This window comes from Giraffa tippelskirchi, chromosome 1, assembly GCF_054371585.1.
Source record: "Giraffa tippelskirchi isolate mGirTip1 chromosome 1, T2T-mGirTip1v1.2.pri, whole genome shotgun sequence".
NCBI lineage: Eukaryota > Metazoa > Chordata > Mammalia > Artiodactyla > Giraffidae > Giraffa > Giraffa tippelskirchi.
Window position 1 is genome coordinate 224,106,380 of NC_137275.1, and position 23,167 is coordinate 224,129,546.

At 43.6% G+C, this 23,167-nt stretch overlaps 1 protein-coding gene and 1 non-coding gene across 8 annotated transcripts in view; one reads left to right on the forward strand and one right to left on the reverse strand.

Moving 5' to 3' along the window:
- Window positions 1–263: 263 nt before the first annotated feature.
- FBXW2 (F-box and WD repeat domain containing 2) overlaps window positions 264–23,167 on the reverse strand; it is a 34,684-nt gene continuing 11,780 nt past the window's right edge. For 6 of the 7 annotated variants that reach the window (XM_081528508.1, XM_081528484.1, XM_081528489.1 and 3 more), the window contains exons 4-8: window positions 19,616–19,810; window positions 17,484–17,617; window positions 11,864–11,950; window positions 11,090–11,259; window positions 264–5,508 (exon numbers count right to left, since the gene is read on the reverse strand). In XM_081528508.1, coding sequence (XP_081384634.1) covers window positions 5,220–5,508; window positions 11,090–11,259; window positions 11,864–11,950; window positions 17,484–17,617; window positions 19,616–19,810 — 875 coding nt within the window. In that variant the 3' untranslated portion in view covers window positions 264–5,219. The remainder of the gene's footprint in view (window positions 5,509–11,089; window positions 11,260–11,863; window positions 11,951–17,483; window positions 17,618–19,615; window positions 19,811–23,167) is intronic. The other variant, XM_081528503.1, reaches the window with a different exon arrangement.
- Window positions 15,743–15,814, forward strand: TRNAW-CCA (transfer RNA tryptophan (anticodon CCA)). Its single transcript has one exon. It is a non-coding gene; the product is annotated as a tRNA-Trp (tRNA).

Genomic DNA, 23,167 nt, shown 5'->3' on the forward strand with positions numbered 1-23,167 from the left:
GACAGTTTCCTCCCCATTTCCATCTACTCACGAAGGTCGCCAAAACCCTTCCTTGCATTTTGCTTTTAAATTTATTTCCACTCTTGGACCTCATTCAGAAATCATCACATTGTTAGACTTACATTCTAGAACATACAGAAACAGCAACAGAACAGTCACTTTAGATCATTCGAGGAACAGTTCATTTCAAAAACACTTGCTTTTGAAAAGCTTCCTTGGGATTGGCTGGGGTTAAAAAAAAAAGTAGTCTTCATTGCAGAACGTAATTTTTAAGGAAATGTAGCTTTATTTCTTTCAAGTACAAACAACAACCTTGGGCTTGGCGAACCAAATGTTGCCTGATCAAGGGAATCTGCTTTCATGTATGGAGATAAATGATTTCCAGTTAGCACACTCACTCACAGGTGGAAGAATGCTTCTGTGACGCATGAAAATAACTTCTCATCTTATAGAGACATCTTGTTCCACAGTCACTCCACTATTTGCTTAAGCAATCTCTTCTCCCCTGCCCACCCACCCCCAGGCAGTGCCAATATAAACTTCACCTCACTCCCCCAAGATCACAACATACATTGAATAAGTGAACAGGAGCTCCACGCTGCCACAGATGTTAGATTGGTGAGAACAGCCTGTTTCAACCTGAGCATTCTCATCAAGAGAACTAAGTCTAAATGAATGAAATGTGTCCGTTCACTATGTCAGTATATGGACACCAACAGCCGTGAGCTTTTGTCATCTGAATTAATAATTTGCCAGGTTTAAATATGCAAAAACACATTTTTATTTGAGTACATTCATGAAGAGTAGAAGTAGCTGCATTTCTTAAGCTGCAATCATTAAGTATGTTCACACTAGTCGAGACTGTAGTACAAGTTGTAAGTAACTGGGGGAGACTGAAAACACACTGAAACAACTTGATAGCAAAACACCTTTCTGCACTGAGCACGGTCACTCGGTCTGATCAGGCTGAAGGGAGTGGTACAGAGATAACTGGTATCCATTTGATGATTTATCCCAAAAGAAATTAGATTTCCTAGAGTAAGCACAGGGAGCCGCAGATCAGGACGCAAAGGTGGCTGGCAGGCATTTCTGTCAAGAGTGCTAACCTGTCCCCTCTGTCAGACACTCTCTCTAGAGACTACAGAATTCTCAAGAGGGTCTTGTCATCTTAAACATCTTGGCAAGCACCGGCATAACCAGGTAGGAAGGCTGTGTCAAGGGGATGGACCTGGGGCCTCTCCTCTGTACTGACAACCCTATGGCGCTGAAGGCAAAGGGGAGCTTGTGCCCTGGTGCAGGCTGCCTCCCAGGACAGCAGACTACACACTTCCCTACAGACAATGGCCAGTGGTTCAGACACCAGGGCCCGGGGAGCCAGGAGTGTGACAGTGGGGAGACCCACCTCTAGGCACCCCAGAAGTCGGGGCAACCACCACGGCTTCAGGGGGTTGGCTGGGTTTGGCCGAAGCAATGCGTCAAGCCGGGCTCCACTCTCCTTAGCCACTTCTGTTTGGCCGAAACACCTCACCTGACAGAAACAATTTCTTCATGACTAACGTAATACTGTTTGCAAAAGTATTTTTCTCCCTAAGATGTTTTACAAATGCAGAGCAGTGAACATTCTCCTGAGAGCAAATACTAGCATGATCAGGTATCTTTACTCCTGTTCTCCTGAGCATTTCCAATGGCCAGAACAGAGTACCTCTGAACTATGAAAGGCGAAGTGCACACCTTAACGCCAAACAGCAATCTTCCCTTTCTTCTCCTTAAAAGCTATTCAAACGCATACTTCCTGTGGAACTTGTTCCAAGTGAAGCCCCTCCCCTGGAGGAAGTCTTTCTTCCTACTTCTCCGATGGGTCTAAGAGGTCAGGTGAAACCCAGCTGTGACATCACTTACTATATTCTTCGAACAATGGGGTTTGCTGGGGGGAACCAGCTTCCTTTGGAATGGGAACCAAGTCTGCTGAAACCTCACACCCCCTCAGCTCTCTCGGACCCCATCCTCTCCCCAGAGCCCCAAGTTCTTATGAAACCCGAACAGAGAGCCACCCCACCTTCTCCCACACCAGGGTCACTGGAGAAATCCAAGGCTCGTGAAGAAAGATGGAGTCTATCTGCTCATGACCTAAGAATTTTTCAGAAATGAGAATGTTCACAGAAGAGGAGGCAAAGGCAAACCTCTAGCCTCTGAGCTACGGAAGCGGAAGTCAGTGTGCAGGGAAAGAGTGCCTCCAACTCTGTGAAAGGAGCCCGAGTTACCCCTATCCACTGCGCTCACCAACTCCCCACCTCGCTTCATTTTTTTCCAAAGATGAGTCAGTTTTCCATTTTTATAGACGCTGTTGTTGTCCGGTCGCTAAGTCGTGTCCAACTCTTCGCCACGCCATGGGCTGCAGCACGCCAGGCCTCTGTCCTCCATTATCTCCCACAGCTTGCTCAAATTCACATCCACTGAGTCAGCGATGCTCTCCATCTCCTCAGCCCCCTTCTCCTTTTGCCTTCAATCTTTCTCAACATCAGGGTCTTCTCTTAATGAGTTGCCTCTTTGCATCAGGTGGCCAAAGTATTGGAGCCTCAGCTTCAGCATCAGTCCTTCCAATGAATATTCAGGGTTGATTTCCTTTAGGGATTGATTGATCTCCTTGCTGTCCAAGAGACTTCCAAGAGTCTTCTCCATCACCACAATTCAAAAGCATCAGTTCTTCAGTGCTCAGCCTTATTTATGGTCCAACTCTCACATCTGTACATGACTACTGGAAAAACCATAGCTTTGACTCCATGGACCACAATACTATGTGAAGAGGGATAAAGGCAGGACTCCGAGCACTGCGGTCAAAATCAGCTGCACTGCCTTGATGGTAACTTTGGTATTCACCACTGAAAACTGAAAGGAGACGTGCCATACAAGCTTTAGGTCTGTCATTTCAAAGTGTTCCCCACAGATGACTATATAATCACGTGGTCTTTAAAGCAATTGGATGTATGTCAGAAGGCGAGGTGGGACTACGGATGATCATTAGATCTGTGATCTCAGTTTCATGTTCCAGGTGGATGAAAATCAGAAAAGTCATTTCCCCTCACCGTGGCCCAAAGCCTCCTGAGGTTCCTGAGAAATAGATGCCGGCTTTGAACCTAGTCCCATTTCTTAAAAGGACCAAGCAGCGCTCACCCACAGAAATCAATGAGATGGATTTGGGGTATGAAGATCTTGTTCTTTCACCCAATTTCCTCAGAGTCTTGGCATGGATATTACCTAAATCCATCCTTGGAACCAACCATCAATTCTCTAAAACCCTGACTTTGCAGCATCTGGAGGTCTGTTGTCAGGCTCTAGGGTGATAGGATTTGGGAGAGTGGTGTCCCCTCTGTACTTTGAATCATTCTCAGCTCTGCCAGCAACCCCTTTCCTACCTGAAAAATGGGTTAATATCAAAGTTAACAAGAAGAAAGAATCCCTCATATTCCCAGGCAGGGCCTCCCACTCAGGTTCCAGCTCTTAAATTCATTTTCTAACTATTAATACGTTCCTGTAGGTCTGTGAGTGAAATGCATCCCTCACTCTTTCGTCACACAATGGGGAACTCCTGAATGCTTCCCAACACCTGCTCCCTTGACTTTCTCCTTAATGTTTGCGACAATTACATTAAAACACCGCCACTGCCAAATCACATCATCTAATTTGCAAGAATGACAAGGTGGGGAATATGAACTGGCAGCCTGCAGACTTGCTTCATTTATTAGCCCACTATATTTTATGTCATCTCCAAGTCACTGTCCACATTTTTAAAATTAGGGAATTAAAAATACGATTCTGGATGCCTACCTCCATCTGAAAAATCAGAAGACCTGCGCAGCACTGGGCTTATTCCAGCCTGATACTCAGGGCTCTGAAACTGTCCTGTCAGAAGAGTTTCCCTTGGTACAGCTCCATCTTGCCCAGAGTACTACACTCACTTATGCTATCTGCATGCTCCCCGGGCCTGTGAGTTTGCAAACCCCAATCCAGCGCAATTCCTTCATTTTCAACAGAAAGTTAGCCTGCCTGAGGCTACACATCAAGATAGAGACAGAGGAGGAAGGAGAGTCAGGGTCAGGGATCTTTCTCTCTGATCTGGCACCCCGCCTCTTCAGAGAACCCCAACTCTTTCCAGCACTTCTTCCACCAACTGCTTACATTTTTTAAAGCAGACTATGTTAACAGCTTCTACATTCCCTTTTATCCATTCTTTTTTTGCATGTTTGATTTCCTTATAGATGACAACTTTGTATCAGTGATTTCATTTATAGATGATCTCCAAATGCCAAGAAACAACGAATTAGCAATGGGACAAAACTGAAGCATCAACTTTTGCACAGCTCAGCAGACACAGGACCAGAGAGAATCCCAGAAATCAAATGACAGCCTAACAACTAGCTATACAGACAGAGAAAAGGGGGCCCAGAGAACTACACTCCTGGGCTTCAGGGTTTCCAGGCAACAGAGCCAGTCTTCAGTCTGCCAGCTTGGCACTTTCTACTGTACCATGTCACCTCTGTGCTGTCATGGAGGTGGCAGGCGACCCAGGGCCAGCTTGTTCCACGAGAAACAAAGACTGCAGACCTCTGTACATCTCAGACATGGCCAGCCTTGGCTCTGGCAGGAACTAGGGTTTAAAACGTGTCAGAAACCACCAATCTATAGAACTGGATTTGCACTGAAGACACATTTTCTTTAGAACTGGTATTTGGTGGAGAGCATGAATGTCACAGAACTTGGTGGTCTTTATAACATGGGTTGTTATAAAAGCTAAGCCCCAAGTGAGAGAAGTTGCTGTAACAACATCATAGCACCTTTGCTTCCATTTCAAAAGAGAAAAAGGCAATGGTAAAAAGCTTTAATAATAGACTGTTTTTATAGGCAACCAATTAGCAGATTAATGAGCCATTTAAATTTTTTTACTTGAAACCAATATTCAAGAATGAACCCCAAATGCAGCCTCTCACACTGACCCACATGACAAGCACAAATGAAGCCAGCGGTGCACCCCATCAGCATGCTGCGCTGCATGTCAACAGAACGGGCCCCCGCCCCGAGCCCCGGCCCCGGCCCACAGATAAATGATTGTGCACTGTGCAATGATGCCATGAGCTGAGAACTTTGGTTCATGCAGTCGGCTGCCCCAGAGGCTGCACTCTGAGCCCGCAGCCCGAGGCCAGCGGGCGGAGCGGCTCGCGGCGTCAGCCGTGCTCCTTCCACAGCACCAGGTGGATGCTGTGGTCGGGCATGCTGGTGGCGAAGACCAAGCCCGTGTCGTTGTGCCCATCCAGCCCGTTCAGCCAGGACGCTTCGCCTGCCAGGAAGCTGGAGCCCCTCTTGGATTTCCTATACTCGGGGAGAGGCCAGCGGCTAATCAGGCTCTCTGTCCGCAAGTCCAGGATATACAGGTAGCGGTTGTCGAACAGCAGGGCAAAGATATCTCCAAAGCCAAGCAAGGCCAGGTTTGCTATCTCAGGAGTCTTGATGACCCTACAAGGATGAGAGTTAAGAAATGTGAACCAGGCATGAAGGCAACTGTGCATCTGTTTATGCTGTCATCTTTTCTGGAGACACTTAAAACCAACACAGGGAATCTCCCGGTGGCCCTGTGGTTCGGGCTCCACGGAGCCTCTGCAGGCGTGCCGGTTTGATACTCAGTCGGGGAAGTAAGATCCTCCATCCCGTGAGCAGTGCAGTCAAAGACAAAAACCAATACAAAATTCAAAACTAAATGAAACTTTTTTATAAAAAGGAAAATATGAGGACATAAAGCTCACCCTACTTTGGAAAAAAGGTGTGGGAAAAGAACCCTTCATAATCACATAACACAGGCATATAAGGAAATGAACATTTATAAAAGCAGAAAATGCCCATCTAAGCTGGAAAGGATCTTTCAGATTATGTCATTTAATATTTTCATTCCTAAGACGTGAAAACTGAAGTCCAGCCAGGGTAAATACTTTGGCTAAGGATTTACAACTAGCTACTTACTAGTCAGAAGGAGAGTCTAACACTCAATTCTTACCGCTGGGTAAAAACCGCTACACATCATCCCTTGCTTCCTGAACCCCTCAGATGGCACAATCTGAGGATGCTCGAGTCCCGTATACAGAATGGCGCAGGCCGGCCGGCCCTCCGTGGCCGTGGAAGCAGAGCACAGAGGTGGAGGGCTGACTGCACTAGCCTAGGGGGAACCCCAAGCCCGGAAAGGAGACTGAAAACCCAGCGATTTGGGGCTGCTCCGCTCTGCAGGCAGCAAACACAGGTTCCGCTCAGAACAGTCTAGAGGCTGAAAATATCCAGTTTCCCAAATAATTCAGAGACATTTGGTAATGACAGATTCATAGTAAGTTAGAGGAAACGGGGCGAGTAGAGAGGATGGCTTTAACCTTCTCAGGCTGGCGGTTCATAAAACACTGGTGACGAAGGCACAAGCGGGGAGAGACCCTGCTGAAGAGGAACACAGATGACAACAGCAGCCCTCAGGCTCCGCAGGCTCAGGAAGGTGAAAGCCAGCGTTCTCTTTGGAAGCACTGGGAAAAGAGCGACAAGACAGAGAGATACAAATTCTACTGTAACTGTATGCTTGAGCCCAGGTGACAGTCCAGTTTGGTGTACATCTTAACAAGGACACCACCAACTAGTGTGTGCGCAAGATGTTAACCAGAGGGAACAGGGCCTGGTAACCAGGACCACTGGGGAACAGCTGAAGAATATTAGCTTGAGATGGGGAGAAAAACAACACAATCCTCACCTTTCAACAGTGAAGGATGTGTGAGAGGCAGGGCATGAGGGGCTCCAGCAGAGAGGTCGAAGGGAAAGAGCGCTACACAGAATCAGACTGCAGTCTGGGACCAGGAAGGGAGGGGGACTCAGCATGAAGACAAAGACCTGTTCCTCACACTTATCAGGTCCAAAACTAAACTTCGTAGCCAAACTTGTTTCTCTTCGATTCCTTGCTTGCTCATTCACCCAACCACTCAAGACAGGAAATGTGGCAGCCATCCAACTCTAAAACCATAAATCCAATCACCAAGGTCTATTAGCTTTATCTCCTAAATTTTCCTTTTGAGTTATTCACTACGACCTGAATTGCCACAGTTCCGATCCAGGACATCACCTGTTGCATGCACTACTGCCCAGGGTTTTCAACTGGTCTCCCCACTCTGCTCTTGGATGCTTTCAATCATTTAACCTCACACTTAAATTTATACCTATTCACCTGATTCAAACCTTCAACCCCTCCCCTGGCTCTCCACTGCACTCCCATCCACCACGCGGGCCTTCTTTTCAGTCACCCAAGCGCACCGGGCTCCCGTGGGCTCAGGGCCTTTTCTGCAGGCAGACAGCATGCTCAGCCTACCATGTTCCTCGCCGCACACTCGCACCCCCGGCACTTAGCTACATGCATCTCCTCACCCTTTACAGCTTGGCCTGACCCTCCTCCTCAAAGCTTTCCTTCACTTCTCAAACTAGGCACAGCCTCAGAGTACCCCATTCCATGCTGCTCGTCTCCCAACCATTAAAACATCTGCATGCAGTCAGCTGTTTAATGTCAGCCTTCCCTAGTTCGTCATGTCTACAAGTTTGGTAAGTACTTCTTAAGTAAGTAAGTTCCCAGCGTACATCAAAGTGCCTAACACACAGCTTAGAAAAGTAAGCATCTGCTAATGACTAGAGCAGTGGGGCAGTGACCACGGGAAAATACAAATTCCTACAGGACAGAGTCAAACAGGACTGGGGAAAGCAGGAGAGTCTAGTTAAGTCCCACATCACTGACACAAGCAAAAAATGACCAGAAACTTGGAAAACTGAGTGGCTAGGGGATAAGACTTGAGGCTGGGAAGGATGAAAGTGAAAGTCACTCAGTTGTGTTGGACTTTCTGCAACCCCATGGACTGTACAGTCCATGGAATTCTCCAGGCCAGAACACTCGAGTGGGTAGCCATCTTCCCAACCCAGGGATCAAACCCAGGTCTCCCACATTGCAGGTGGATTCTTTATCAGCTGAGCCACAAGGGAAGCCCAAGAATACCGGAGTGGGTGGCCTATCCCTTCTCCAGGGGACCTTCCCTACCCAGGAAATTGAACCAGAGTCTCCTGCATTGCAGGCGGATTCTTTGCCAGCTGAGCTACTTGGGAAGCTCTGAACTGAAACACCAAGCACAAACACGCTGCAGGACTGAACACAGGTCTTGACAAGTTCACAGCATCTTGTACTTTGATTACTTTAGAACTGCAAACAGACATCCCTGCTGTGCAGTCTGCGCCCTTAAACCTACACACCCCTGCCTGCTGCACTGAGATCACCTCGCTCAACAGACTGCATCGCATCCCAGCTTTATGCAGCAACACGCTGCTGTTGGTGCTTTGTGTCTTTTCAATTAGCATCGGAGCTTAAGGAACACGACCCGGTACTGGCAACTGAGGCCACAGTCGCAGAACTGTTCAACCCCTTGAAGAGAGGTTGTTTTATTCACGTGAGGAAGAGGGGGGAAGTAAGAGGGAAAATATCCTCTTTTCAAAAAAAAAAAAAAAAAATCTGAACTTAGCACTTGTAAGCAAGCAAACAACTGTGCAGGTTGATTGGTTACAGCTAGTATATCCAAACATCAAAAACTAACAGAACTTTCATCTGGAATCTGGACTCCACCTGCCCTTCTGAGTAAGAGGCACACAGGAGAAAAGCAGGTGCAGGATCAAATGAAACCTTTACAGACTCTAAGCATTAAAAAGATTACGACACCTTTCTTCCACCCTGCCTCAGCAACCCTCTCTTCCAAACTTTAATTCAAACAAAAACATTAGTAAACTATCAAAGATCTGATTTTCCCATGGTGACTACAGTTGTATCTGTGGGGACTGCGGAACCCTCTCAGATACCAAAATGCATGGCTGCTCAAGTCCTTCACACAGAATGGTGCAGTATCTGCATATAACCTACACACATCCTGTGATATATTTCAAATCATCTCCAGGTTATCTGTACCTAATACAATGTAAATACTATGAAAATAGTTGCTGATGCATGGCAAATTCAAAATTCTGCTTTTTGGAACTTTCTGAAAATTTAAAAAAATTTTCCATCTTCAGTTGGTTGAATCTGTGGGTGCAAAACCCATGGCCAACTGTACTTGAATTTCTTACTTTGCAAAGAATCACGTTCTTTCAGAAGTTCCTTCTCTCTGGCTTGCTGCTACGTTGGGCATATGTCTGCTGGATGATCCAGCCATGGATGGATGGATGGATGAATGGATGGAGGGGTGGGTGGGTGCTGGGTTAGGGTGAGTTGTGGGATGTTCAGCCAGGCTCTTAACCTCTCTCAGCTTCAGTTCCCCAACCTGTAAAATGAAGAGCTTGGACTAATGTTTTCTAGATCTGTTCCAGTCTGTTCTGTCAGCGTGCAACTGTCAATTATTTCTAGAAACTGTTTTGATAGCTTGGAAATCTAACTGGTTAGAAATGTAGATCTGAAAAAAAAAAAAAAATAGTAGTGTATGTCTGACTCCAGGAAGACAATCATGAGGCTGTAACTTTACGACCAAAGATGGGTTGCCAGCTGCTGGCTAGCAGGATCAGATCCCATTTGAGTTGACCTCTAAACAGTCACACATAAAAACAATGAAGATAAAATGTTCAATTTCTGTCTCCAGGCAGTCCTTTCTGAAGCACACTATGGAACACTAATTCTATGAGCTGTCAATAGGTGCTCCTCCAAGCAAGGGTACCATTCACAATATGTGTGAGGTAACAGGTCTCTTTATGTAGGACTTCTCAGACATATTAATAATACAGACTGTCAGGTCCTGAGCTAGATCCTCATTCAGTTCAGTCACTTAGTTGTATCCAGCTCTTTGTGACCCCATGGACTGTAGCATGCCAGGCTTCCCTGTCCATCAACTCCTGGAATTTGCTCAAACTCATGTCCATCGAGTTGGTGATGCCATCCAACCATCTCATCCTCTGTCGTCTCCTTCTCCTCCCATCATCAGTATTTCCCAGCATCAGGGTCTGTTTCAATGAGTCGGTTCTTTCCATCATGTTGCCAAAGTACTGGATCTTGAGCTTGAGCTTAAGCATCAGTCCTTCCAATGAATATTCAGGACTGATTTCATTTAGGACTGATCCTCATTGGAGGCAATTAATTTAATCTCTACATGACAATTCAGGCACAGAGAGGTTAAGAAACTGACATAAAATCACCCAGTTCATAAAAAACAGATCTAGGTCTTAAAGCAAGGTTTATTTATCACCAAAGTGAGTTCTCTTAATCACGACACAGCACTGGCTTCCAGCAGCCTCCAATATGCTACCAGATACTGCCATTTCCAAGAGGGGTCTATGATATGCAGTGAATCACAAAACCGTCTATAGGCCTCTATTTCGTTGGAGAGAAAGCCTGCAGGCTGTAACCTTCTCTAAGTACCTCTGTCTTTCTACTAGTCAACAGAAGGTCACCTGATCCCTCAATGCATAATTTCAAATGACCAGGAAGTAGAACTTAAAATATTACAACATGAGGAAATCTGAAAGATCTTTTCATCCACACTCTTCATTTTCCAGAAAAACTGGCAGGAGAATCCAGACATTCTGAAAGGGGAAGGTAACTCAGAGTTAAGAAGTGGGATTGGGCTTGTCTGGTGGTGCAGTGGCAAAGAATCCACCTGCCAATGCAGAAGACTCAAGAGACGCAGGTTTGATCCCTGGGTTGGGAAGATCCCTTGGAGGAGGATATGACAACCCACTTCAGTATTCCTGCCTGGAGAATTCCATGGACAGAGGAGTGTGGTGGGCTACGGTCACGGGGTCTCAAAGAGTCAGATGCGACTGAGCACACAGCACATAAGAAGCGGGATTAGAAGCTAGATTCTCTACATTCTAACATATAACTCTTTCTAATTTAATTACTGCCTTTATTTTTGTGTGAGATTTTCAGCACAGAATCATTCACAGCTCATGTGAGTAAGCACTTCCCCAGAGCAAGTTATTAACTAGTTTATCCAAATACTGTTTTGTCTTTATTATTAAACTGCAACAGACTGTTAACGGTAAAGGCCCAAAGAAATATTACCTGAGAATATCATAACTGGCAAAGTCCCACTGGTAGAGGCCCAGTGCCGAACTACAGACAATGTATCTGCCGTCAAAATGAAGTCTTGGCTGCAGGCAGATGCTTCTATCCTCAGAGACAGACAACGTCTTTAAGCACTTACAGTTAATTTCTCTCCCAATTGGCCAAATCTACAGATAAAACAAAATTAGGAAAGATGATAGATCAAATCACCATAGAGAAACCTGTTTTTAAACAATGTGGCACGTGTTTGCTTAAGTCAGAAACCAAGTGAAGTGAACTGGAGAGACCACAAGTTTTACAGCTGAGGCGTGGGTTCAAACTCTTATTTGGCACCTATGTTTTGTGTAATCTTGGGTAAAATATTCAACCTCTTCTGAACCTGAGTTCCTGCAATGAAGACAGTTAGTGCCTACCATATGGGATGTTTTAGAAGATGCAATAAAAATACATGTCAGAGTGCTCTGTAAACTTTTTGCAAATTGCTTTTATTATTATACAAATAAATGTTTATGTTTTCATACTTCAGATATAAGAATGGAGGAAGGTAGGAGATATATGTCTTAAGAAAATGGTAAGAATGCATTGAAGATAAATTTCTGTGGATTTTTTCCCCCTTCATTTATAAATCAGAGTTAGAAACTGCCTAGAACACGGAGAAAATGAATTAATTCTCTTTCCAATGGGTTTCAGAAGGCCTAGACTAAAGACATTCCTGCCTCCCTTGAAATATTTCCCCGAAGCAAATTAATTGAGGGAAGAAAAAAACCTCACCTTGATCTCATATTTGTCTGCACTTAAAAGGATGTAGTCTCCAGGGCTGTGCAAGAGAGACTTGACTTTGCACTTCTGCAAGACCACCTAGAAATAATACATATCCATGTTACAGAAAGACCCTTTTAGTACTATATACATCCCTTTTAAGTAAAATATGAAAAAGAGCTTGAAATGATATGGTATGTGGGTAATCTATAACTCTATGTTAACTATAACTCAAGTTAACCTTTACTAAGAGTTTTATTATAACCAGATTCTCTAGGCTATCAGCAGGACCTAAAAGTGTCTAATATTGGCAGTATTTACTCTTAGCTTTGGTCTGGAAGCAAACATAAGAACTGATTTTTAAAATCACAAAATGTGGAGAAGGAAATGGCAACCCACTCCCATATTCTTGCCTGGAGAATCCCATGGACAGAGGAGCCTGGCAGGCTACAATCCATGGGATTACAAGAGTCGGAGGCGACTTAGTGACTAAACCACTAGAGAAAGACTACCCTCAATTTGGCAGCAAGTGACAACTGTCCTTAAGATTTCTCTTTTTTCCCCTGATAGAAAAAGAAAACACTTGGAAAATGAAAATAATAAATTTTCTATTCAAATGTAAAAAGAAATAATAATAATAAAATCACAAAATGTGACTTCATAAAATGATAAAGAATAGGAAAGAAAAAAATCCATACACATAATAGGTACAAATGACCTGTTTTCATAAGCACGTGCATCATAAAGAGAAAAGACATTCTACTTGCGACCAGAATCTGTCATATGCTGACTTTGCAACCTTGGGCGGGACCATCTAAATTCTTCATCTCTATTTCCTCATCTTTAAAAACGGGGGTTGGGGCACGTATTATCTCAGATAATCGCACTGAAAATTAAATAAAACTATGAAAATTAATGTAATAGAAGCTAAAATCCCATGAGCACTTGGGATAATCTGTAAACACTAGGTTCTGGTTATTTTACCATTAAATCAGCATAAAGAGAAGGGAGGCCAGGCTCACTCACTCAGAAGCCTGGGTTGCAGATACAAATGAAACTTGCAGGGAGCTGTCCCATCGCCTCATTTAATATTCACAAGAACACTGAACAGATGATGAAACTCAGGCCCTGAAGGGAAGAGTCACTTGTCTAAGACATTGCAGTCAGGTCCTAGCCCCAAATCCACTGTGTTTTAACTAACATTAAAATTGCCTTATATAACTTTTCTATTTAAAACTGAATGTGCCCAGTACAGATTTTTCTTCCCAGTTTTTGTTTAATTGTGATAAAATACACAGAACATAGAATGCGGAATCTTAGCCCCTCTTCAGTGTACAGTTCAGCGGCATTACTGGTCTTGTCACACAATCACCCACCCCACCCAGTCTAAAAGCCACTAGCCATCTTTCTCCTTTGTTCCCTGTAAGTTCAGCTGGCTTTACCTCAAGGGCACAGCCTCTGTATGTGCCCTTCTCTTTCCTTAGTGCCATCCAAGTCCAAGCCAGGGGTCTCTTTTGCTTGGACTAGTGCAAAAGTCTAACAGCCACCGAGCATCCACTTGTGCCCCATGTGTGCCCTTCAGCTCAGTTCAGTCGCTCAGTCGCGTCTGACTCTTTGCGACCCCATGAATCGCAGCACGCCAGGCCTCCCTGTCCATCACCAACTCCCGGAGTTTACCCAACCCATGTCCATCGAGTCGGTGATGCCATCCAACCACCTCATCCTCTGTTGTCCCCTTCTCCTCCTGCCTTCAATCTCTCCCAGCATCGGGTCTTTTCCAATGAGTCAGCTCTTCGCATCAGGTGGCCAAAGTATTGGAGTTTCAGCTTCAACATCAGTCCTTCCAATGAACACCCAGGACTGATCTCCTTTAGGATGGACTGGTTGGATCTCCTTGCTGTCCAAGGGACTCTCAAGAGTCTTCTCCAACACCACAGTTCAAAAGCATCAATTCTTTGGTGCTCAGCTTTCTTCACCGTCCAACTCTCCCATCTATACATGACCACTGGAAAAACCATAGCCTTGACTAGACCTTTGTTGGCAAAGTAATGTCTCTGCTTTTAAATATGCTATCCAGGTTGGTCATAACCTTCCTTCCAAGGAGTAAGCGTCTTTTAATTTCATGGCTGCAATCACCATCAGCAGTGATTTTGGAGCCCCCAAAAATAAAGTCTGACACTGTTTCCACTGTTTCCCCGTCTATTTCCCATGAAGTGATGGGACTGGATGCCATGTTTTAGTTTTCTGAATGTTGAGCTTTAAGCCAACTTTTCCACTCTCCTCTTTCACTTTCATCAAGAGGCTCTTCAGTTCTTCACTTTCTGCCATAAGGGTGGTGCCGTCCACATGTCTCAGGTGCATATTTGTGCCCTACTCGAATGTATTTTTTCACTCAGTAGTTATTTTCTTAAAACATGAATCACACCAGACTCTTGCTCAGAACTCATCAATTGCTTGCTACTACAGAATCCTTAATAAGGTCTCGTAAAACACATCGGATGGCCCCTGCTCCCACACCTCCCCCGATTGCAGCTCAGCTCCGCTGGTCTTCCAGGGCATCAGGTTATCAAGAGTTCTAGGTTCTTTCCCACCCCAGGGCCTGTGCACACACTGCACCCTCTGAAACACTCCTCTACTCTTTACACAGCTACCTCCAATTCATTCTTCATATTTGGCACCTTTTCTAAAAGCTTTCCCTCAAACTAAATCAGACACCTTCCTAGACTTTCTCGGAGAACACTACACTCTTCCTCCATAAGCACTTAATACAATTTGTGATTATGTATTTATTTGTGAAATTACTGATTAATAACTATTTCCCCTACTAGACTAACACTCGTGTTAGGCCTGGGTCTGTTTTGCTCACTCATATATACTCAGCCCCTCAGAGAGCAGCACAATAGGCTCAAGAACAGTGTTTCTCCATGGCATTTCCATTAACATGGTTTTTGATATTCATAGCAGTTCTTTTCTTTAAAACTAGAAGATATCACAATATTCTTTAAAAGATGATGTAAATCTTTGTTTCACTTCTTGCAAGATTTTCTTCTTCCTCCCTCCCTTCTGCTCTTCCTTCACATTCAATTAAAACAGAAAAAACCAGTTTACCCATTTCTCCCGCTCACCACATCCCACCCTCTGCTTCTGACAACCACCAATATGTTCTCTGTATCTACGAACTTGGCTTCACCCCCACTCCCGTACACTTCAGTTTTAAGAGATTGTGTGGTATTTGCCTTTGACTTATTTCACTTAGCATAATGTCCTTGAGGTCCATCCATGTTATCATAAATCATTAACATTTCACTTTTTTATGACTAAATAATATTGCAATATACATACACATCTATCCATCCATCAATGAACACTCTGGTTGTTTCTGTATCTTGACTATTATAGATAATACTGCAATGAACATGCGGATGCATGCATCTTTCTGAGTTTTCAATTTCTTTGGATAGATACCCAGAAGGGGAATCGCTGGATCGTGTGGAAGTTCTATTTCTCATTTTTTGAGGAACCTGCAAACTGTTTTTCACAGTGGCTGCACCGATTTACATTCCCCTAAAAGTGAACAAAGTTCTTTTTTTCTCCACAACCTCACCAACAATGTGCTATTTCCTGTCTTTTTAGTAATAGCCATTCTAACTGGTATGAGGTGATACCTCATTGTGGTTCCCATTTACATTTGCATTTTCCTGATGATTATGTTGAACATCTTTTCATTTACTTGTTAGTTGCTGTTTTCATTTATCTATACGTCTTCTTTGGGAAAATGTCTGCTCAGATCTTCTGCCCATTTTTTAATTAGCCTGTTTGGTTTTTTGCTCTTAAGTTGTGTGATTTATGTATTTTGGATATTAGCCCATGACCTATGATTTGTAAGGGACTTCCCTGCTGGCTCAGAGGTTAGAGCGTCTGCCTCCAATGCGGGAGACCTGGGTTCGATCCCTGGGTCGGGAAGATCCCCTGGAGAAGGAAATGGCAAACCACTCCAGTATTCTTGCCTGGAGAATCCCATGGACAGAGGAGCCTGGTAGGCTACAGTCCACGGGGTCGCAAAGAGTCGGACACGACTGAGCGACTTCCCTTCCTTCCCTTCCTTCTGATTTGTAAATATTCCCCCACTCAGTAGGTTGCCTATTAATTTTGTTGGCGGTCTCTTCTGCTGCACAGAAGCTTTTTAGTATGACGCAGTCCCACTTTATTCCTGCTTTTGTTGCCAGATTCAAAAAATCACTGCTAAAACCTATGTCAAGATGGTCACTATGTTTTCTGCTAGGAGTTTCATGATTTCGGGTGTGTTAAGTCTTTAATCAATGTTGAGTTAATTTCTATGTATGGTTTAAGACAGTGCTTCAGTTTCATTCTTTCGATGTGGCTGTTCAGTTTTCTCAACAACATTTATGGAAGAGACTGTTCGTTCTCCATCATATATTCTTGGCTCCTTTGTCATAAAATAATTGACCATAGACACAAGGGTTTATTTCTGGGCTCTCAATTCTGTTCCATTGATCTAAGCGTCTGTTCTGCTAACATCATATTGCTTCAATTACTGTATCTTTGTCACATAGTTTGAAAGCATGATGTCTACAGCTTTGTTATTTTTCAAGGGTTTTTTTTTCGTGGTTCCATACAAATTTTAGGATTATTTGTCTTATTTCCTTGAAACATACCATTGGTATTTTGATGCAGGCTGCACTGAATCTATAGGCTGCTTTGGAAAGTATGGACATTTGATTGTTCAAATCTGTGAGCATGAAAGAACTCTCCATTTATTTGTCTACTTCAATGTCCTTCATTAATGTCTCACGGTTTTTAATACACAGGTCTTTCTGTTATATACTGATGAAATTTATTCCTAGGTTATTTCATTCTTTTTGATGCAACTGTATATGGAGCTGTTTTTTCTTTACTTCTTTTTCTGATAGTTCTTTATTAGTATACAGAAATGCAACAGATTTTGCATACATATTTTATATCTTGCAATTTTACATGTTTTAGTTCTAACAGATTTCTGATGGCATCATCAAAATATCATGCATTTTCAAATACTGCGAGTTTTACCTCTTCCTTTCCAACATGGGTGCCTTTTTTTCTTTTTCTGCTCTGGCTACAACTTCCAGTTATATGTTGAATAAAAGTGGCTACAAACCAGCACAGTGTTCTTTTAAAGAGCCCGTACATTTTTCTCTGTTCCACTTCCAGCAAGCACTTTCTTTTTCAAAATGAAAATTGCTTTTCTGATTTAAAAAGAAATATGCTTATCTTAAAGGGAAAAAAGTACTCACAATTTCACAAGAAATAATCACCCTCAACATTTTGGTGCAAAAACACATTCCGAAACTGTCATCATACTCTACGTAGCTTTTGGTATAACCTGTTTTACTCACTCCCTCTATCCACCTAATGTATTGTGAGCATCTTCCCATGTCCATAAGCCATTCGTTCACTAATTTACGAGCGTCTTTCACATGCTGGTCACTGCTGTACGCCATCATGCCTTAGGGTTGCATCTATTCCATCTCATGACTCATCCACCACTTATGAATCAGCGTCTACCATCCTCCAAGCCGCCCCCAGCTTCCCCACCCTCGGCAAGAGTGACGTCAGCATCAGTGAGTCTTCCTACCTTGGTGACCCACTCTGTGTGCCCCGTGAGTGTGTTCAGGCATGTCCCGGCAGATAAAGCCCATACTTTCACAGTGAAGTCTGCAGAGCCGCTCACCAAGACGTCCAGGTCATCATTGTAGTCGACACTAAACACTAGCACACACAACACACACAGTTAAAATATGCCTCTGCCTGCGGCTCTTTTGTAAGAGTTCAGTAACACTTACTCTCCCTAGCCGCCCAGCTGTATAATTTCTTAACCAGAACTACCGTAAGAAGGCTGCTTTCTCAACTAGCAATTTTTTTTTGCTAAAAAAATATACCCATTTCAAAATTCTTACTATTAGAGCTTATTTTCCTAAGGATGGAAAGTCCCTGGAACACACACTCTCTTATATTTGTACTAGCTCCAGAGTCAGAGGCAAACAAGTGTAGGAGATACTGGCATTTCTTCTCAGGACTGACAAGAAAAACTGAACATATGTGGACCTAATGAGATTTGTACTATTTACTGTGTAAGATACAATGTCAAGAGTATTCATACTCAAGAAAAGCCAGTGTAATGAGAAAAACAAAGCAAAGATCTTAAATTCAGACTGAGCCATTCTCTCAACTGTCTGATTTTCTTCAGACCTATATCCCTGGCACCTAAAACAGTGCTTGAGTTTAACAAGTACTTGTTTTCAAATGCCTGTCAAGCTCTAAAAGGACACCAGGGACCCAGAGATGAAGACACTGCTCTTTTCTTTAGGGAACTCTGACTAAGTGAGGGGTGGAGAAGGAAGTCCAAAAAAAAAGTAAATGTTTACCTCTTGCTAGGGAAACACCAAGGAGAATGACTAATTCTGCCCAGGGGTATCAGGGAGGACTTCAGGGAAGAGGCGATATTGGAGGTGGGCCCTGAAGGATGAGTAGTTTATCAAGAAAAGAAAGAGAATACTGCAGGTAGAGGGAACAGCAAAGGCATGGAGTTAGGAGAAGCCACGGCAATGTTCTGGGAACAGTAAGGAGGGAATTTTTTAGAACAGGGCCCTCAAAGCTGACGGGTGTAGTCACCTGGGACAGGTGTGATCCTTGACACTGTGGAACATGACACTCAGTTTGATACATAGGCTCCATGTTAAAGCATGTATTTCCAAATATCAATTACTACAAACAAGTGGTAGCAGACTGAAGAAAAATGTACAGGATGACAAACAAAATGGGGGATGCAGATTTGGTGGGGTTTACTGGGGGTTTTTTTGCCATAAAACAGCTAAATTTACTTTAAAGAATTACTGAGCACCATGCAAGGAATTCAGGACCTAAGGGTGAATAAGACAGGTGGGATCCCTGTCCTCCTAGAGCTGACAGGTTGGTGGGGAAACCAGCTACCATACTCACTTGTATGATGGGTGTTACACAGGTTACTGGAAAACCTACAGCCGAGAAACTCAACCTGTTTAGGGTGTCCAGGAAGGCACTCACAAACGTGATGCTCACGAGCACAGACTGTGACTCTCAGAGGCTAATGCAGTGGGTAACAGGGTGGGGGGCGGAGAAGGGAACTAGATCCCATGATTTCTGCACAAAGCTCCAGGATACAATGCAGCAGAGATGTTCTGATCAAAAGGCTTCGTTCGAATGACCAGTTTTACAAACTAAGGCTGCTGCAACCTTATTAGGAAATATTCAGGTATCTCCTTTTCATCTTGTCTCTTAGCAAGAGATTATCACCAACCAAGCTCCAATTTGATGTAATTTGTGTAGTCACTCCTAAGGATTTCCAGGCCTAATTCTACAAATAAAGTGGACTAAATTTACATTTACTCAATTTGGAGGTATGGAACTTGATCAAAACAAAGGGGGCCGACTGTGCAAACAGGAAATAAATGAAACAGGAGAAAAGAAGAACTGCCTCTCCTAGCATAAGGGCATAATAAGGGCATTACGAGTTAAAAAATGGGCCAAGGAAAAGCAAAATTCGAGGTAAAATTGTAAGTAAGAATAACCTGAATTAAAGGGATTAACTGTACTGACTGAAAAAGAAGTAGGGGGAAAGACAGATTAAATTAAAAAAAAAAAAAAAAAAGAGGGATCACATTCTTGGCCCCTGGCTTTAAGCAGTGTGGTTAAAGTAACTGTGGAAAACCTCGAAGAAACGCGACCCACCCGCCCCCGTGTGCCCCCGGAAGTGCTGGGTCCTGGCTCCGGAGCTCCACTCCCAGCAGGCCACAGTGTTGTCAAAGGAGCCTGTCACAAGCTTCTGCTCATCAAACTTCACCGCAGCACAAGTGTGGGTCTGGATGCCATAGACACACTGCCCTGTGCTCACATCCCACAGTTTTGCAGACAAGTCATCTGACCCTTCAAGAGAAAAACAGGGAGGTTAGTAAGAAGACAAACCCTGAAGAAGTAAAATCAGTCCCCAAAGATGGCATCCTTAAAGGAGAACCTTAACCTCCTCCAGCACTCCCACTTTATAGCTGGGGAAAACCAAAGCAGAGAGAGAGGATCACAGCCTGTTCTGCGTCGCCAAAACAGTGCTAGTAGCCCTGGGACTCACTCCAAGCCTTAGTTTAGTCCTTTCCCCCAAATGCTCCAGGTTATAGAGCTGTGTTAGACTGGAGCATCCCTTGGTGCTTCCACTTGCAAACTTCCCTAAATCTCTGGCTATCATGAGCTCTCTGACTTAAGCTTACAATGATGGGTATTACCTATCACTGCATGTGTACACTTGCCTGCCTGTCCATTATCCAACAACTCTGAACAAATAGGAACGCTGAAATAGTAAAGCTGTAGGCTGGAACACGTTCCACTCTAAGGCAAGTCAAAGACAAGCCCCGATCACTGGTTAACTTCTACAAAGGCTAACTGCTAATTTCTTGAGCCATCCTGAAATGTGTGAAGGAACTTCAAAGAAATCAAGACATAAACTATTCCCAGACATTCACAACAATTCAGCAAAGAGCTTGTAAAGTCTCTTAAGATTATGCAGGATAAAAGGCAGGTTTTACTTCTGCCTCTGATGAAAATTGTGTAACAATTCACAACATTACTGTTTAGTAACCAAGTCATGTCTGACTCTTTGTGGCCCCATAAACTGTAGCCCACTAGGCTCCTCTGTCAATGGGATTTCCCAGGCAAGAATACTGGAGTGGGTTGCCATTTCCTCCTCCGGGGGACCTTCCAGACCCAGGGATCGAACCTGTGTCTCCTGCACTGCAAACAGATTCTTTACCACTGAGCCACTGGGGAAATCACATTTAAAATCCTAATGATTAATTCATGTTTCACAATTTACCTTTATAAAATATTAAGAATTGACAAAGAGAAAGTCATTTTGAAGATACATAAATGCAATTCCTGTAATAAGGACATGGTATCCTGGAAAAGCACCAAGTGATCAGTTTTCAAAAAGCTTAAATCACTAAATAAAGCCAGACACAATTCCACCTTTAAGGACTGATCAAGAGCCACTGTTTCAGACAATGGAAAAAGAGCTATCAGTTATGAAAGAGCAGAGCAGAAATTTCAACCTGGGAAAACCCTAAGAGAGCATACTGAAATGAAGACTCTATTTGTTGTTGTTTTACTCATTAGGGATTCAGTTTCCTTTCTAGAAAATGAAAGGTGAGACTTGGCTGGTGGTTCTCAATGGCATATGAGGCATCAGAATCAACTGGAGAGCTTTATCAAGACATACATGCTAGGCCTTATCTTCAGAGATTCTAACTCAGAACATCTGAGGCAGGAGCCAATAATCATAAAAACTTGCCAGGTGAACTTATTAGCAATGCATCGAGAACCAATGACCTAAGAATACTATCCGATAGAAAGATAAGACAAGCCACATACGCAATGTAAATTTTTCTAATATTTACTTTAAAAAGTACAAAAAAGGGGAAATAATTTAATTTTTAACTCAGTATGCCAAAAACATTATCAGCTAATGTAATTGATATAGAAATTTATTAATGAAATGGTTTACATTCTAAGTCTTCCAAATCCAGCAAGTACTTCGTACTTCACATCTCAGTTTGAACTAGCCATCTCTCAGGTGCTCAGAGGTCAGGTGTGGTGAGTGGCTACCACACTGGACAGCACAGGTCCAGGTAGCCTTTAAGGTCCTCTCAGATTTTTGGCAGAGTCTGCATTTTGTGACTGTATTCCTAGGAAGCTAAAGCAGGAAAAGAAGTCACGTTTGGTTCTAACTGAGCTTGGCTCAGATTTCCTGCCGGTGTCTAACAGGGTCGCATTCATTCATTCACCCCATGTTTAGAGAGCTTTTGCGTCAGGCAGGGGTCCTGCTCTTATGGAGCTTAGTCTTCCAAGGCAGACAGAGAGGCTAAACAAGCAACAACCACTCAGTGAGGTGGTGGGCAGTGCCAAGCCCACAGCAAACACGAGCAGGGGGTGGAAGGAGAGGGCACCCCAGACGAGGCTCCACTGAGTCGACAGCTGTGCTCCTCAACATCAAGGTGTCCCACAAACACACCCTAGGAGCAGGCACGACCAGCTCCACACTACACACTCGGATCTGCTGTGAAGCCAGGCCTTGGTGTAGGACTGTTTGAAGAAGGGATTTCACGGCTTAAAAAGTACCCAAACTTAGGACTTCCCTGGTGGTCCAGTGGCTAAGACTCGGAGCTCCCAATGCCAGTGGCATGGGTTCAATCACTGGTCAGGGACTAAGACCTCGCAGGCCACATGGCACTGCCAAAAGTAAATAAATAAGAATAAATACTCTACAAAGTTAAAAAAAAATTTTCAGTATTAACAAGTTGAAATCTAAAGGATGAATAAAGCGATCAGCACCCTGTCCTCAATCAAAAAAATAAAACATCAACAGTATATGCCAGAGCTCAGCCAAAGTTTTTCTGTAAAAGACTGGACAGTAAATATGTTAGTCTTCTTGAGCCACATAGTCTCGGGGGCAATTACTCCACTCTGCTGGATCTGGCCCCTGAGGTTTGTGGTTTACCAATCCCCGGAATATAACTATTTAAGTACCTATTAAATACCTCTATTTATTATATAAATATATGTGAACAGGCATTTAGGGTAGATTCATGAAGAACTCCTTGAACCCATTCTATTAATAAAAACTATCTAGGAATTATTGACAAGGCTTGTCAAAATGCACTGCCTCAAACATGGACGCTGACAACAGTTCAGTGTGACTGGGAAGTAGTGGGAAAGGTCAGGATGCAGAACTGGGTATGGAGGATGTTTAACTATGACCTTATCTGCATTTCTGAAATACCTCGACAGCAGCATCACAGAAAAAGACTTGAAGGGGAGCAAAGCTGGAAGCAGGAAGGCCACTTATAAACTAGGCAGGAGGATATACAAAACGTGGCCTATACGTCAGAGGGTTACTATTCAGCCTCAAAAAGAAAGGAAATTCTGACATAAGCAACAACACGGAGGAAACATGGAGACATCATGCCAAGTGACATTAAGTCAGTCACAAAAGAACAAATACTGTTAAGAGTACAGCCATGAGCTACTTGGAGTACTCAAATTCAGAGAAAGTAGCATGATGGTTGCCTGGGGCTGTGGGAGGAGGGGGTAGGGTGTCAGTGATTAACAAATATGGTTTCAGTTTGAGAAGATGCGAAAAGTTCTGGAGACAGACGGCGGTGATGTCTGTGAAACAACTTAATGGCCCTGAACTGTGCATTTAAAATGGTTAAAATGGTAAATCTTCTATTTTCCCAC